General features: G+C 39.5%; 1 protein-coding gene and 1 pseudogene across 1 annotated transcript; both read left to right on the forward strand.

Moving 5' to 3' along the window:
- The first annotated feature begins 381 nt into the window (after window positions 1–381).
- Window positions 382–15,215, forward strand: ppp1r14ab (protein phosphatase 1, regulatory (inhibitor) subunit 14Ab). The gene is made up of 4 exons (XM_088345447.1): window positions 382–798; window positions 13,076–13,156; window positions 13,398–13,430; window positions 14,584–15,215. Exons 1-4 carry the CDS (start codon window positions 577–579, stop codon window positions 14,719–14,721), a joined length of 474 nt encoding a protein of 157 aa, XP_088201573.1. The 5' UTR covers window positions 382–576; the 3' UTR covers window positions 14,722–15,215.
- Window positions 13,952–14,076, forward strand: LOC148357810 (U2 spliceosomal RNA; annotated as a pseudogene).
- Window positions 15,216–16,531: the final 1,316 nt, after the last annotated feature.

A 16,531-nucleotide genomic window follows, 5' to 3' on the forward strand; every position in this document is an offset into this window, starting at 1 on the left:
ATATATATATATATATATATATATATATATATATATATATATATATATATATATATATATATATATATATATATATATATATATATATATACATATATATATATATATATATATATATATATAGAGAGAGAGAGAGAGAGAGAGAGAGAGAGAGGAAGAGAGAGAGAGAGAGAGAGAGAGAGAGAAAGAGAGACAGAGAGAGACAGAGAGAGAGATGGAGAGAGAGAGACAGAGAGAGAGACAGAGAGTGTATTTCAAAGGGAGCCGGCTCTCCTCATTCATTTCAAAGAGCCATCTCATGAAGCCGTTTAGTTCGTGAATTACCCACCACTTGCCGCGTGGTCCCACACCCTGCACGCTCCATCCTTCTCTCAGTGTGCACGCACCTCAACTACAGTGAGCATCGTTGCTTATCATCCTTTCATAAACTCTATTTTTTCTTTTAAATTTTCCTGTTCATTTGCAGTTTTGTTAACACCTAGAGTACAATATCACAAACTGTGTTAGATTATAATTGTGTTTTGTTGATCTGCTTATTTGGAATAAGCAGTAGAGGATAGTCCATCCGTTTTCTCAATGGCTGCAAACCGGGTGGGGCGGCGGGTCAACAAGATGTGCAACCACCAGTCACCCAACCGGGCCCGCAGCGGCAGCGGCAGCGGACGTGAGCCGGGCGGACACAGCCTTCAGCGACGCCAAGCTCGAGTTACCGTCAAGTACAACCGCAAGGAGCTGCAGAGGAGACTGGACGTGGAAAAGTGGATCGACGGTGGCCTGGATGAGCTCTACAGGGGTCGGGTGAGTACAGGACCCGCATTGCTAACCAAAACAGCAGCAGGGAGTCCAAGTCGCATTTATTTGTATAGCTCTTCATCTCAGAGTCTCAAAGCCCTTCTCTAAGGGCTGCACGGACCATTATTATGGAATGTGCAACATCCTTTGATCTCAAACCTACACGAGGGCAAGGAAAAACGAAAAAAAAGGGACGGCACATGAAGAAATCCCCCTCACAGGCTTAAATGTCATTTGTCCACAGAAAAGGAAGGATAGGGAAAAGTCAATGAACATTTCTGCCTAAATAATGACATGGAAACAGAAGGAAAGGATTTCATTAACTTAGCCTAACTAAGCAGTCATTGACAGTGTTTGAGGCGTTACTGAAAAACAGTTAATTGTTCATAGTTACTACTGTAGATACTTCTTTTGAAAATAATTCAGTTACCCTCAGATTACACAAAACAGTAGACCGTCTAAAAGTCACACAGAAAAAATGTCTAACTATTTTAGAATTATAATAAAGACAGTTTTGCGATACTTTTCATTTGTCTTCCTGTCTTTCGGTCTGTCTGTCTGTCTGACTGTCTGTCTGTCTGTCTGTCTGTCTGTCTGTCTTTCTTTCTTTCTTTCTTTCTTTCTTTCTTTCTTTCTTTCTTTCTTTCTTTCTTTCTTTCTTTCTTTCTTTCTTTCTTTCTTTCTTTCTTTCTTTCTTTCTTTCTTTCTTTCTTTCTTTCTTTCTGTCAGTCGGTCCATCCATCAATCCATCCATCCCTTGTCCGCCTGTTCGTCCGTCCATCTGTCCGTCTGTCCATCTGTCTGGCGGTCAGTCCGTCCGTCCGTCTCTCTTACAAAATGTTCAAGAAAATGGCAGAAAGTATGTTGTCGCACAAAGGATTGCAGCAATTTTGGCGTGTTCAAAACTGACACAAAGTGGAGTTGACAGTACAGACGCCGCTCCGGGGTTGGTGTGTGTTTGTGTGTGTTTTTGTGTGTTTTGCCGACATCCTCATAGTACATTTTGACATGCCATCGTTTTCCATTCTGTTCTGTTGATTTTAGGTTGCTTTCTTGTCCCAAGTTTTATCATTCAGTATAGTACGTGACCAATAGATTTACTGGTTGTACCAATACTACTAATTATATTAGTATGCTTATCATGAATGATATGTTTTGGGTTTAGTGGAGACTCAAACAGTGCATACTAGTCAACTGAAAGAACAGCAACGAGTAATAATGGTCAAAATAACAAACAACCCTGGCATCTTATGCTATCTCCTTTGCAGGTGTCCAATTCTAAAAACAGAAGCAAGCAGAAGAAAAGTTAAATATCGTTCTCAAAAGTGTATTCTGTTTTTAATATTGGACACCTGCAAAGGAGATTTTATTAAATGTCAGGTCCTTATTTTGAATGTTATTGTGCGCTGTTGATCCTCGTTTTGAACATGTTAGGAAATAAATATTAAAAATGTATCGTTTACCAAATTGTTCGAATTCATTATCTGACTCCATTAACCAAACACCACCTAACCCATGCTCGTTTCTTTTTGTGAAAAGACGGACAAGAGACCGGCATTTCCACACGGGGGCAGATTTAATTTCTTAAATTATAAACTAAGTGAATTCCATCGAATTAGCCGAATTAGTCTTCGTTGAGCCTTTTCTCTCGTTTGTCCCTCTCGATCGATCTTCTGAAGTTCTTCCTCTGCCCACGCCTTTCTCCCAAGCTGGCGTGTCGGCTTCTCCCATGGCCGCATCAGGAAAAAAAACCCCACGTGGGCTCCACTGCTCCTCGATGTCTGAAGAAACTCAAAACAACACCAAGAGTTTATCAAAACAATGCCTGACGTCCTTCGTCAGCGCCCTGTTATCAAAATTCCCCAGCCAAAATACTCAGCGCGACCTGAAGCCCACTCAGTGAAAATCTTCATTGCATTTGATAAATTTAACTTGTGTGATAAAATCCTTTATAGTAAAATGTATAAAATACTTCAAACATGATATAATTGTTGCTGTTCTTTGATATCCACACCCATTAGGGCTGATCTGCTGTTTGTAACCCTTAAGATTTAATAAAGAGATGGCTCAGGGGAGGGCCTCGGAATGGAGTTCTGTTATCTGAAGGCTTATTTTCCAAACCTCCTTGCAAGTTCAAAATCCATTGATGTCTTCTCTCCTTATTTTTAGTGTCTAATAAAGGGACAACTTAACACCTTCCAAAAGGTCAATTTTAATATCGTTGTCAAACCAAAAAAAGAATGTCCTGAATTATTTGGGATATTGTCGAATCACAGTTTCTTTTTCCTTTTTCGAATAGTGTCCACGTGTCCACTGTTCGGCAATTGTTCCCGAGTGTGTTTGATTTTAGAACCTGGACGGAAAAGAAGGGTGGGGTTACTATAACCACTCAGGAACCAGAAAAAGATAGATGAAGCCTTACATCGATCATGTGAGAGTCCAAACGGTTGTCTTTGTTCATCTTGGGACAGATGACAATTCACACGCACACGCACGCCCACTTATGCATAATAGATGAAGGTAAGAAGGTTGACAATTATTCGTCCCCTGATATTAGTTGACGTGTGCGTGCGCACGTTTTAGAGTTTGTGAGCGCGTGCCTGAGATGGTGCGCGTGTGTTTTCCACGTGTCTGTTGATAAATAGATAATAACATCTGTCCAGTTTGCTTCATTTCCTCTCAGGCGTCCCATCTGGGTACACATCCAGCTGAGAATGTTATGACTGTTGGTACGCAAAGAAGCTCTACTCAGTTGACAATTTTGTGAAGAATTGTTAGGTTAAAAGAGCGCACATTATCACAAGAACGCGTATGTACACTCTCGTACGTACAAACACGCCTATGATTATAGACTTTGTGAAAGTAATAGACACAGACCAGGGGCGATTTTAGGTTCATAGCTTTGGGGGTTTTGAGCACCCAGAGTGTTTGATCTCTCTCCATTTCCACCAACAACCACATACAAACATCTTTTAGTCATTAAAAATATGAATTCCGTCAATTATGGCAAATAATAATGTAACCGCGGTGTACCTGTCCCACCAAAGATCCACATTCACGCTGGACTGGATGATGAGGTTTTTATTATTATTGCTGCAAATGAATGAGTCACAACACATGGTAAGCTTCTCTGCTGGCTTTGATCTATTTGATCTCGTTGACAGCTCGCTGTTAGACTGCCCAATACATTTCAGAGAGCTTTCTTTTCAGTTTACATAAAATATATTTTAGAATAGCAACCATCACAATACATTTTTACATCCATTTTAACAAGATACTTTTAACAAGAGATCGTATAGTGTTTTTTAACGTTTACAATGAATTCAACATATTTTTCCTTAGTCTGAATTTTAACCAACATCATCCTTTTTATATATATGAGAAAATAGAAATAATAACAATAATGAGTATAAAAAGGGGTACAATTTACCTACAAATGAATAAGTCACAACACATGGTAAGCTTCTCTACTGCCTTTGATCTCTTTGATATCTATAAGAGGAATTAGCCTTTTAGCACAACATGCAACGTCCGGCAAAACTAACATAAAAGGCGACAGAAACAAAACGAAAATAAATCCAAACAGCTTGACAACATCAATCACATTACTATGCGTGTTGAGAGATTTGTCAGCTGTGGTTTTAATTTTTAAAATTAACCTTTTTTGGCGCACCAAGAAATCGTGTCTTACCGTTGACAGCTCGCTGTTAGACTGCCAACAAACCCCGCCTCTTCCGGTCACATGTCAAAAGTTAAACCAAACCATACCACATACCAGCAGGTGGCACTGTTGGACTCATCATTGCAGGACACTTATACAGAAACTATACAACATATTTCAGCAGGAATTTCAATAAAACAAAAGTTATTATTACACCCGTTACAATACTATCATCAATAAATAATTGACCTCTGTGTTCACAAACACTAGCTGTTTTATCACCCAAAAGATAATAATTTATTATCATATAAATCGGTATCAATTTATAACTTTTTCATAGGTAATGGTTTATAGATAATCCATCAAAATGTGATCATAATGTGGTTAACTAATGAAGATATAATACATCAGTATACATCAGTTTTAATTAGCCTCCCTCAGGTCCTTTTCCTCTCATGGCTAGTCCATACCTGTCAACCCGTACGTTTTTGCCGTACAAAGTATGTTTATTATGTATTTTAAGACGTGTACGACGTACAAGAAAATCTGTACGGAAAAACGCAAATTTGTCAATTATGGGTACCATCCTGTATACACCAACTATCACAAAACGGCAAATGAATCAAGTCAAACGAGTTCGCCGCGGTAGCCTCTATATCGGTATTGTTTTTTTCCGTTGCAAACAAAGAAAGCGGTTTGATGGTACTGTGCACATGCGTCTGCCGCCTGGGGATTTCATGTGGTAGTTATTTAGCGAAAGGAAGTCCGTCTTTTTTTAGAGAACCGGCATTTCGGCTCAACTCATTCAAGAGAGCCGGCTCTCAAACGGCTCACTTGCTTTGATACATTATATTACGAATCATTATTATTGTATAAAGAAGTTAAGAAAAAAAGGAAGTATAAAAGGAGAAAATTAAAAAAGACAGGTTTGTGGTTATCCCTCCAATCAGTATATTATCAACAATAATTTAAGGCACAAAATGAATTATTTGAATAAGAAAATGTATGGTTCTACTTACTTATATTTGCATGTATTTTTTTTTTCCATAGTGAACGTCCAAGCTACTTAAATTTTGAACTTTTTTTCTATAATAAACCTCATTCATGTCGACCAACTCAGTATCTCACAACAAAATGTTATTTAACAATATATATGATATAACAAAACACATGCAGAATATAACATATTAAACTACATAAATAAACATGTTTGAAAAAAAAATGGTGTAAGATTATTTTGTATTTTGTAAGGGAAAATACGACAGTTTGTAAGAGCATGGAGCCCTGGAGGTTGACAGGTATGCTAGTCTGTGCCTTCCCATAATCATATTTTATCTCTATCACCACTTCTTTTGTTATTATTGTATTTTAACCATAGTGTGTACATGTGTATGAATTATTTTTAGTTGTTGGGGGTGGGGTGTTGTATAGTAGATTCAAAATTCAAAGTGTTTATTGTCATATGCACAGTAAAGAACCTTGATTCCCTGCACAATGAAATTCTTACTTTGCTTCCCACACAGTTGCCAGTGTAATAAAACTAAAAAACTATATACATGTATACATAAGAATATTATGAATATTAAAAAAATAAAAATACAAGATTAACTTAAGATGTGTTGACGCAATTAGATAAAAATAAGATAAAACACAGTTGAAAGTGATTGTATTGCAAGAATAGTCCAAGTATGGTCCAGTTTAAAGTGTCTGTACTGTGCTGAAAAGTGTCTGTGGTGTATTGTTTGATCAGCAGCCATTTACGAGTCTGATGGGGTAAAAAATAGTTCTTTAGACGGGTTGTCCTGCATATTAGTGGGGAATTTACTGTCTTGTTGTATGGTAAATATTTTTATTCAGCACTTTGAGTGGCAATTCTTTGCCTGAAAAGTGCTTTACAAATAAATTTGATTTGATTTTAATGCGGAGCTTGGAATCAAGTGGACTGGACCATTACAAGACATTGGAGTATTTCCGACACTGTCACGGTTGCCATGGCGCCCAATTGGCCCCGTCCATGTGGCGCCAGCTGCGGCTTGTTGACAGATTGGCTTTCCGTCTATTTAAGCTCAGTGCTCTAACTCTTCCTTTGTCAGTCCATCAACAAACCTCTGCCCTGCAAGACGTGGGTTCTGACTCGGTCCTGTTTCTTGTTGGTATTTCCTGTCCGGTATTGTTCCCGTTTATTTTGTCCTGTTAAATATCCGTTTCCAGTTTCGTTCCCGTCTAGTTTGTCCTGTTTAATTTTAATATCCTGTTTTGATATCAATTCTGTCTGTCCTGTCCTGTCCGGTATCGACCCCATCTGTCCGAAATCTGCTCGGGCAATTGGTATCGATCTTGTCAGCTTCCTATCATTCCACGCCAGACTTCTGCCTAATGTGCATGACTCCCCAATTCCCGTAAAATCGCTTGTGTGAGAAACGTCACGCTTTTGGGTCCTGATCCTGTTGTGGTTCATGACAGACACTGCGTTGTTCACATTTTTGTTTTGTCAATCTAGCGTTTTTCATCATATTTAAGCTTATCCTGTCATATATTAAGGAAAACAGAGTTTTAAAAATGCTATAAATATTACGGGGTACTTGGGTTGAATTTGGGGGTGCTTGTGCACACACAAAAACTGTCTGGTTATTACGCCCATGACACAGACACTTTTAGAGTTTGATGGAAAACAATCAGAGTCATTAACCTTTGAGTGTGCGTTATGCAAAAGAATAGACACTAAGACAAGAAGGAAATTAAGGCAGAAATAAATACACTATAGATACACACAAATCAAGACACTGAACCCCTGATATCCCTAAATTCAGGTAGGCGCCTTGCATGGCTGCCTCTGGCCATTGGTGTGCGAGTATGTGTGTGAATGGGTAAGTGTGAAGCACATTTTAAACCGCTTTGGGCGGTCTTCAGTGACTTGAAGAGCGTTATATAAATACGGACCATTTACTATTTACAGACTCAAACACAGTCTCACTGTGCATATACACAAAGCGATGACGGTTGCTGATGTTCCATTGGTGATGTCATCGTGATGATGCCAGCCTTTGTCCAATGAAGTCGTCAATCAATGAAAAAACGGAACAGTTAATTGGGGGAAGCGGCCAACGCGCAAATGAAGGCCAACAGCAAGGGGACAAAGAAGAAGACAGATGCTAACAGCTATTAGTGATATTGATTTGTGAGCTTGACAGCTGCCTGTGTTGTCAGTGAGCCTGCTGCTTGGGGTAATAAATGGACTGTCTTTCATGTCTCCATCCAGGTTATTATAAAGTAAAATACAACCCCCCAAAAATTTAAATGGTTACACAAAGGTATAATTGACGGTATACATATTAAAAAGGATCATTTAAAAAAGACAGGGATGAGGGAGTACCCATACCAGGTATCTGTATTGGTGCTGATTGAACTCTTTAAGGTATCGGCCATGGTAGGCAATACCAGTATCAGCCTCTTTCTAGTGGCCATTTAATAACTAGGAGCCTGAAATTAAAGGAATAAGCAGGTTCCGCTATTTACACAACATTAGTGAACAAAATATTTTTTTTTGGGATGTTAATGTATTTATTTAAAAATATTATTATCAAAGTCATTTTCTTTGCATGGGGAAAATAATTTGTGAGTCCTAATGGTATTGGTATATTGTATTTGTATTAATAATTTCTCAAGATTTGGGTATATGTATTGCTTAGGAAAAATGTCCATAATTCCTTGTTGAAAACATTAACCAAAAAGAAGCTGGCAATTTTGAAAGAGACAATTTAGGAAAATAACAGCCAAGTAATGAACAGCAGCCAGAAATCAAAACAAAAAAACGTGACTGTAATTACATATTTATTATTCTTTTAGTCAAACCAATCTTAACTCTTTTATTACTACTACTTCTGATACCAAGTCAAGTCAAGTCATGTTTATTTGTATAGCCATTATTCACAAAGGGCTGCACAGACCACAGATTATTGCAAACCACAAACTATTATTACACCATCCCCTAAAACCTACATCAAGGCAAGGAAAAACTCAAAAACCTCAACATGAGGAAAATGAAGGAACTTTGAGAAGGGACCGCACATGAGGTAATCCCCCAGGATTATCAGGCTGCAATGGATGTTGCAATAACCAATAATACACAGATATTGTCAACATAAAATATAGGTTATTCATATGCTATTGAATAGAAGTTTGTTTTAAGACCAGATTTAGACATTTCCACTAAAATTGCAGATCGAATCTCAGGGGAAAGAGTATTCCACTGGTCTGGGGCCAAAATGTAGAACGCTTTCAAACCTGCGGATCTCTCCTTGGCTCTACTAATATTACCATTAATAATTAGGACTAACTCTTATATCACATTTACCAATTTTTCTCAACAGGTGGGTCGGGACCAAAAAATGGGTTGCGGACCCGCCATCAGTGGGTCGTGGGCCTTTGTCATGGTAAAATAATGAAAAAAATCCTGAGTGTCATTTAAACTTTATCAGTAGATGGCGATAATTCCATACAAATGGGAGTTGCCAATTCACACCACAGAAAAAGACAGATAAAGTTTGTTTACGTATGTTGATGCAGATTGAGTGGATAATTTATGACATGGATTTATTTTCTTGCAAAAGCAAAGCCCCCGAAGTGAACCATTTTGGATACAATTAAAAATGCTGCTAACTGAGCAGTTAGAGGAATATTTTTACTTGGAGTCATTTTGGTTTTGGTGGTCATTTTGTTTGTTTTTTGAAAGTGTGAATATACTCCACTATCTCCACTATTTTAACTGCACAATCCTTTCATTCAATACCTTTGAGAAGTGGATTTTTTTTCTTCTTATTTTGGGTCGTGGCTTTATGGTCGGTCCTAAAGGTATACAAGTTAAAAAACACTGTTTGAAACTATTACCTCTATTGATGTTGTTGAAAACAGATACTAAGAATGTGGTCATGTTTTTGCAGCTGGTAGTGTTTTTTCTACTTTGTACCTTCCCCCACTCATATACACACACATGTACACTGGCGTAACTCACTCAGGCCCACACAAAGAAGCCCGCATTAACCTAACGAGGTCAAACGGAGCTTCTATTATAGACCATCGTGCACATTTTTGTGTGTATGTCATTGTGTGTGTGTACGTTCCCGCATGCTCGCCTTTGTATACAGCGACACTCGCTGACTCCACACATCAGTCAGTGAACAGTAATCTAGACACGCAGGCACTTTATTAGTTGGGCGTGATGTTATCACATTGATGTCTGCAGCAGATGAACAACAGTGAGACAGGGCACAGCCACGTTTACACCAATACGCACACCCCGATGATTTGTGTGTGGAAAGTGTGTAGTCATAAATCATAAGTCATGTTTGTTGCAATAATAACATAAGGTCACTGACTACATTTACACACAGAGAATAGTCCAACTGTAATCGGAAGTTGGATTTTTGCAGCAATTCGAATAAAATGTTTACATTTGTGGTCAGCAACCTGTGTGCTGTTTGGAACTGGGCCGCAAAGAAAAAAAAATCTGAGTTTTTTTGCTTTTGAATTTTTTTGTTTGTACCATATTTATTCGTGTCAACACACTTTTTTCAACCCAAAATAAATTCAAAGTTTGGGTACGCCGTCATGATGACGAATGGGATTCAGCTGTGCCCGCTCATTTGGCGCCAACTGCCGCGGGTTCTGATTGGCTCCCTGTCACTATTTGAACCCAGTCCTGTCAGTCCTCTGTTGTCAGTCTGTCTGAGAACCTCTGTGTATACAAGGCTAGCCTTTTTTGACCTGTTCCGTTTTTTGCTCCCGTTTGTCAACGGCTACGACCTGTTTTGATCCCGACCTCGTCTGCTCTCCCGTTCCGGCTACGACCTGTTTTGATCCCAACCACGTCTACTCTCCTGGCTTTCGACTCGTTTCCGATCCTGACCACATTTTTGCTCTCCTGTCCCGGCTATCAACCTTTTTTTCCCTCCCTGACACCGCCATTGCCTACTACGGAAGATCCACTCCCGTATTCGGATCACGATCCGATTGCGAGAGCGACTTGCTTCCCGCGTCTAGCGAGCACTGGATCGCCGGCGCTGCACCTTCCTCTCTCTATCTCAATGAACTTGTGAGAAACGTTATGCGATTGGGTCCTGTTGCCGTTCTGGTCCTGACATGTGAGTCATACCAAGGTATCAAGGTACTATAGCAACATAGTTAAGCAATGATTGATCAGTCAAAAAATATCGCTGACTTCATTTTGCTTAGCATTGGATACAACGGTAACCGAACCCAGATCACAGCAGTGAGGGGCCATATCTCTGCTATTGGGCCATTATGATTGTAGCTGTCCAAGTAAAAGGAATTAGATTCGGTCAAAACAAGTTTATACAACGTGGCACCATCAGTAAAAATAGTGTGATGATGAGATAGAATCTAATACCATATCCAATGTCATCTAGATCTCTAGTGGTCCAGTAATTACCCAGTTGATTGAATTTTATTGTTATTTTTATTATTGCTGCAGACGCTGCCCTACTTACAAACGAGTTAGGTTCTGGACGATCGTTCGTAAGTTGAATTTGTTCGTAAGTTGCTTCCGTGCTATATTTTGTATGTTTAAGGTTTATAAAAGTATGTGTAAGGCTTGTATAAGTAGCCTGTACTGTTTTGCACTAAAAAAACAAAAATTTCACAAAATAAAATGCTCTATAAAGATTAATGAAGTGAGGTTTAACTTACTTTTGGGAATTGCGTTTTAAGAGGTCCTCCTTTGTGGCCGAGAGTGGCCGAACAAAAGCGTTTCGACCAATTTCTCAACCGCATTAAGCTTTCTTATTTCACTTTCATTTCAAAAGAAACGGCTCGCCTCTTTTCACTTTACAGCAACCATATTGAATAGATGCACGAGATATTAAACAATAAAAACGTCAAAGTTTTACAGTACACGTTGTTATGATTACACACGAACCAGGAAGTAGATGCCGGATTTCTTCTTCGGGTGAATATTGGTAACCTCTCACAGCGCCACACAGCGGAAAGAAGCACTACAGTACTGTCCTTTACTTGGAAAAAGGTGCACACAAGACAAAATCTAACTTCAAGGCAGTGGAGTAATGTCCGGATATTTTTCGACATCCAGAAAAAAATGTTCGTATATAACTTTATTCGTAAGTCGAATGCTCGTAAGTAGGGGAGCGTCTGTATTGTTATTATTATTAGTATTATTGAGCCAGTACTGAAAAGGATGAGAATCACTGGTTTGCATCACTAGAGACAAACAAATAACCCTCTTCCGTATACATTGAGTTCGCAAGTCTTCTATTTACAGGGGCGAAGAGACAGCGACCTCGCTCCACAAATTGACGTTGTTTCCGCATTTAATTTTTACCATTAAATTACCAAGGACCCACTCAAGGTGGTGCAGTACCACAGGTTATTGTAGTAACAGAGGTTTTTATTCGGACAGGATTTGGTAGAAGTGAAGTCAGGTAGCGAGGCAACAATCTTGATGTATGATGCAGGAGATGGGTCGTTGTTTCAGTAAACTCAATCAACAAAAGCGACAGGCAGTACTTGTGATCCCGGAGGGCAGGCAAGGGTTTGGAATAACAAAAACACTGAGACAAGAGTGGAAGCCATGAACTTGCACTGAGCCAAGTGGACAGGGTGTTTAGATAGTAACGAGGGAGAGTCTGGATAGGATGGTAATCAGGACAAGTGGCCGCAGCTACGAGGGGGAAACTTGAACCTGAAAGTGAGTGATCAAATAAGGTAAGGTCGAGAGACTTTTGGAGGTGAGAGAGAGCGAGAGAGGGAGAGATAGGGACCTACAGAGACACATGAACGTGATATAGAGGATGGTTTAATTCCTGTCACTCTCCAGATTCCACTAAGTTCCTCCATTGCTGTGCCCCTTGTGTTTACCAAGATAGGCTTGTTTGTGGCTTGCAAAAAGCATTGACTTACACTATATATGGACAGACACAACAGTGGAATTCAGGCTATATAAATGGTTACACCTGTGTGAAATCCACCAATTCACTTTCTAATTTTTTAGCGAGGAAACCGGAGTTTGCGTGTATAATTCATTTCAGTGGGGTTTGCGGCATAAAAATATACTGGATTGGGAAACTGCGAGTAAGCGCAATCAATCCGATCACATTATAGCATGAATCGGAAAATTGATGGACTACCCTTATTATTGCAGTCGGAAATCTCCAGTTATGGGATTTTTGTGCACGTTTACATGGCTTTGCATAATAAGAATACTGGAAAAAGTCTCATTCCCCTTAAAATTATTGCGTTCATGTAAACGGACCCACAGTTAGTAACACTAGACCACTTGTCTGACATTTTTTTCACAAACAAAAGCACATAGTTGTCGGTCTGCTCGGCTATTGACCATAAATGGACAAAACGGAGTGTGGGAAAAGTAAAAGGGCGAATTAATCTTAACAGTGTATTTGACTATGGTAAACAAGCCTGATACACATGCGCCTTTCAAAGTACTCGAAATACCTGCTGCAGACATCTTGTCTACCATCCATCATTTGTTGAGTTTGTATCCCTCTGAAGACACTAACTCTAAATTCAATTACCACAATCAGCCTTTGGGCTGTCCTCATTCTGCACTGACTCACTTTTGCGCATCATCAGGAGGAGGACATGCCTGAGGAGGTGAACATCGACCATCTTCTGGACCTGAAGACAGATGCAGAGAGGATGTGCAAATTGCAGGTGATGCTTTTTCACGTTTCTCTTTGACACGACTACTTCTGACTCCTATTACAACTGTGGTACTATATAAACTACTAATCAACAACTCGTAAACAATGTTCTCTACGTTGTTATCAATGACAATGGAGACAATTCTTATTCTATGATATCGACTATTTCAAATACCTTACAGCTTTGTGGTATGGTACCTTGTACGGTTAGGAGAATTTATGCCTTTGCCTCCTGTGTGTGTTCACTCTAGGAGATTCTTCACATGTGCAACAACAACACTGAGGTAAACAAGCATCCCAAATCCGAAAAAAAAATAAATATATATGGCAGTGTTTCACTGTCTAGTAAATATGAATTTGCCCTGTCTTCTGACTGACCACTGATTACTTATTGATTTACCTAATTGGCTTACCGCTGAAAATCCTGATCCCATAAAGTCACATATTACGATACAATGAAAACTTCCATTTTTCGTAGGTCGATAAGTGTGCATTAATTTTATGTGATGTGAGCCTTGTGTAATTGTTTGCCATCTTGCTGCTATTGGTACACAAAAACCTTACAAAAGGCCCGGCAAAAAATTGAAACCAAAAAATAATGATGCGATTTGGTCACTCTAAGTTTCTGTAGGTTCTATTCCTCTTTTTGTTTTTTCGCATCCATTTTTGAATCCACGACACAATACGATGACATCTAGTGGTCTAATAATACACACCCCTATGACTCTCAATTAACAAAGGTTTCCAAATTTGACACGTTAGTTCAGTTAGAGTAAGAGTCCCGACTGAAGGTCAGGTCAGGACCTTAACTTGGCCTTTTGGCCTTTGCCATGATCTTTGATTTTTGCAATCCGGAGATGGAATAAGAGCTTGCTCTGTCCACTCCACGCATCGGCCCGGTATTGCAGTACCTCCGGGAACGCAATGATCGCAGCAAGGCTTTAGGGCTAGGACCTTAGCTTGGCCTTTTGGCTGAGAGTAAGTGTCCCGGCTTTGTAGCGTATTATGAACTGACCGATAACGGATAATGGATAATGAATAATGAAGATAGAACAATAACCCTTAAAAAAACCCCCTTCTGGCTTTGTGTTGAAAGAAAAAAAAATCTATGCATAGAAAAAAAGGCACGTTTTGTGTCCATGAACTACTGTATATCAGGGGTCAGTAACCAAAAATGTCAAAAGAGCCAGAAAACAAAATGTCTTCAGCCACAAAAAAATAAAAGCCTTCTATAAGACTTAAAAGGAAGGAAACATTCTATATAAATTTTATGAATTGGAAAATAGTTTAGTGTCCTAAATGTCATCTTACAGAAAGCCTATATTTTTCCATTATCAAAGAAAAGTGCAGAACCGCTGGTTGCTGACTAAATGCGGAAAAAAAAAGGGATTAAAGACATTTTAGTTAATAATTGTCATGCATGTGCTAACCTTGTAGGTGTTTATCAGTGACTTGGTGACTAAACTTCACGGCCTCCAGAAGCAGGAAGAGCTGCACAACGACGGCATCGATTTACCACAGCTCCACATCTACCCCGCCCAATCTGGATCTGCCGACAGGGAGGTGCTGCACTGAAAATACGAGCGCACCCCTTGAAATAATCACAACCAACCTTGGTCACATTCCTTGCGGGAGCTGGACTGGAAAACAAGTGTACCCGAAAGCTACATCCATCTGCCCGATGTGTTATGACTATTTCTCCAAACATCTCAGCTGCAAGAAAACAAACGCACCTCTAGAACCAGCGACAGCCTTGAAGCACATAAGGAAAAGGACCACCAGAACTTTGTTGAAGATTTTTTTATTTTTACAGCTTTTATTTCATGTACCCACAATAATCTATTTCAACTCTAAACATGTGATGTCACGGCAAAAACAAGACTGGGATAGTTATCACTTATTCAGTCTCAAGTCTTGTTTACTGCCACACATACAGTATACTGTACAACCGCACAATTACTTAATACAAAACCGCATGGCTCACACATAATACAAATATTTTTACGTGGTCCAGAATCCAGTTTACCAACTGTGTTTGTACGTGTTTTGAAATAAAAAAGGAAGAAAGAAAGCTTTTGTCATGATTTGCCCATTGCCCTCACCTGTGCCCGCTCGTTTTGCTCCGGCTGCTGCTCGTTTTGCTCCGGCTGCTGCTCGTTTTGCTCCGGCTGCTGCTCGTTTCCTGATTGGTTCCCCTCCTATTTAAACTCAGTACTCTCATTCACTCCTCGTCAGTCTGTCAACGAACCTCCGCACTTGCAAGGCAAGCATTTTGACTCTGGCTCTCATCTGTTCCGTATCCTATATCCTGTATCGATCCCTGATCTAAGCCCCCGTATCCTGTATCCTGCCCAGTGTCATGCCCGTTATTTATCCCGTCTGTCCGGTATCCTGTATCTTGTATCATCCATCCATTATCTGCACCGCTTATCCTCAGTAGGGTCGCAGGGGTGTTGGAGCCCATCCAGCAGCAATCTTCGGGTAGTGGGCAGACACCCTGAACTGGTTGCCAGCCAGTCGCAGGGCACACAGGGACAGACAATTCGCTCGCTCAATCACAGATAGGAACAATTTGAACCTGCCAATTAACCCGACATGCATGTTTTTGGGAATGTAGGATGAAACCGGAGCGCTTGGAGGAAACCTACGCAAGCACGGGGAGAACATGCAAACCCCACACAGGAGGTTCGATCTCATGAATTCATAACTTCCGCACACGCGCTAACCACTGCGCCGCCTTGCTGCCCAATTAGAAACCTATATTTATCTATTTAATTATTTATTACTCAAGAAAAGCGACAAATTTACAGCCTCAAGTTTTCTTTATAAAAGTACTGTACTTTATAAACTTTCTTTCACAAATACTGGCAAATTATAATTTTAAAAATCATCTTGCTGTTTTACTGCACAACTACGGATGCAATCCACTTTACTTTTTGTGATATATTGCTGCTATCATGTGGATATTATAAAATACTGCATTTACCTCCCGGTTCTGACCTTCAGAAACCATCTATTTTTCCATTATCAAATATTGTTGAAAAAGCGCCAGGGAGCACTCTGGAGCGTCAGAATTGTTGGAAACCATTTTCTTCTGTTTAGCCAATCAGAATACGGAACACACTGCACGATGAAAATTCATAAAGTAGGTAAACCGCATAGGTAAAACAAAAAACAAAATCATGACAAATCATGGTATACAGCAAGGTACTGAATTACTGTACTTAAAAACAAATGTTAAACAGGTGGAAACAGCACCATCTAGAGAGTTAATACAGTAACTTCAGTTACTTTTAACCCTCCAAATGGATGAAAAAAAAATTCTTACATTTTGTGGGAAAAAATATTTAAGTGACAGTGTGTATTATTTAGCGCCTCTTAGTGG

Source organism: Urocampus carinirostris, chromosome 10, assembly GCF_059441175.1.
Source record: "Urocampus carinirostris isolate Australia breed hairy pipefish chromosome 10, RoL_Ucar_1.0, whole genome shotgun sequence".
Taxonomy (NCBI): Eukaryota; Metazoa; Chordata; class Actinopteri; order Syngnathiformes; family Syngnathidae; genus Urocampus; species Urocampus carinirostris.

Bases quoted from the DNA above. Each gene is read 5' to 3' on its own strand.
- ppp1r14ab (XM_088345447.1), top strand. From the start codon at position 577: ATGGCTGCAAACCGGGTGGGGCGGCGGGTCAACAAGATGTGCAACCAC. The intron at 799-13,075 runs GTGAGTACAGGA...GCGCATCATCAG, and splicing joins ATGAGCTCTACAGGGGTCGG to GAGGAGGACATGCCTGAGGA. The intron at 13,157-13,397 runs GTGATGCTTTTT...TGTTCACTCTAG, and splicing joins AGAGGATGTGCAAATTGCAG to GAGATTCTTCACATGTGCAA.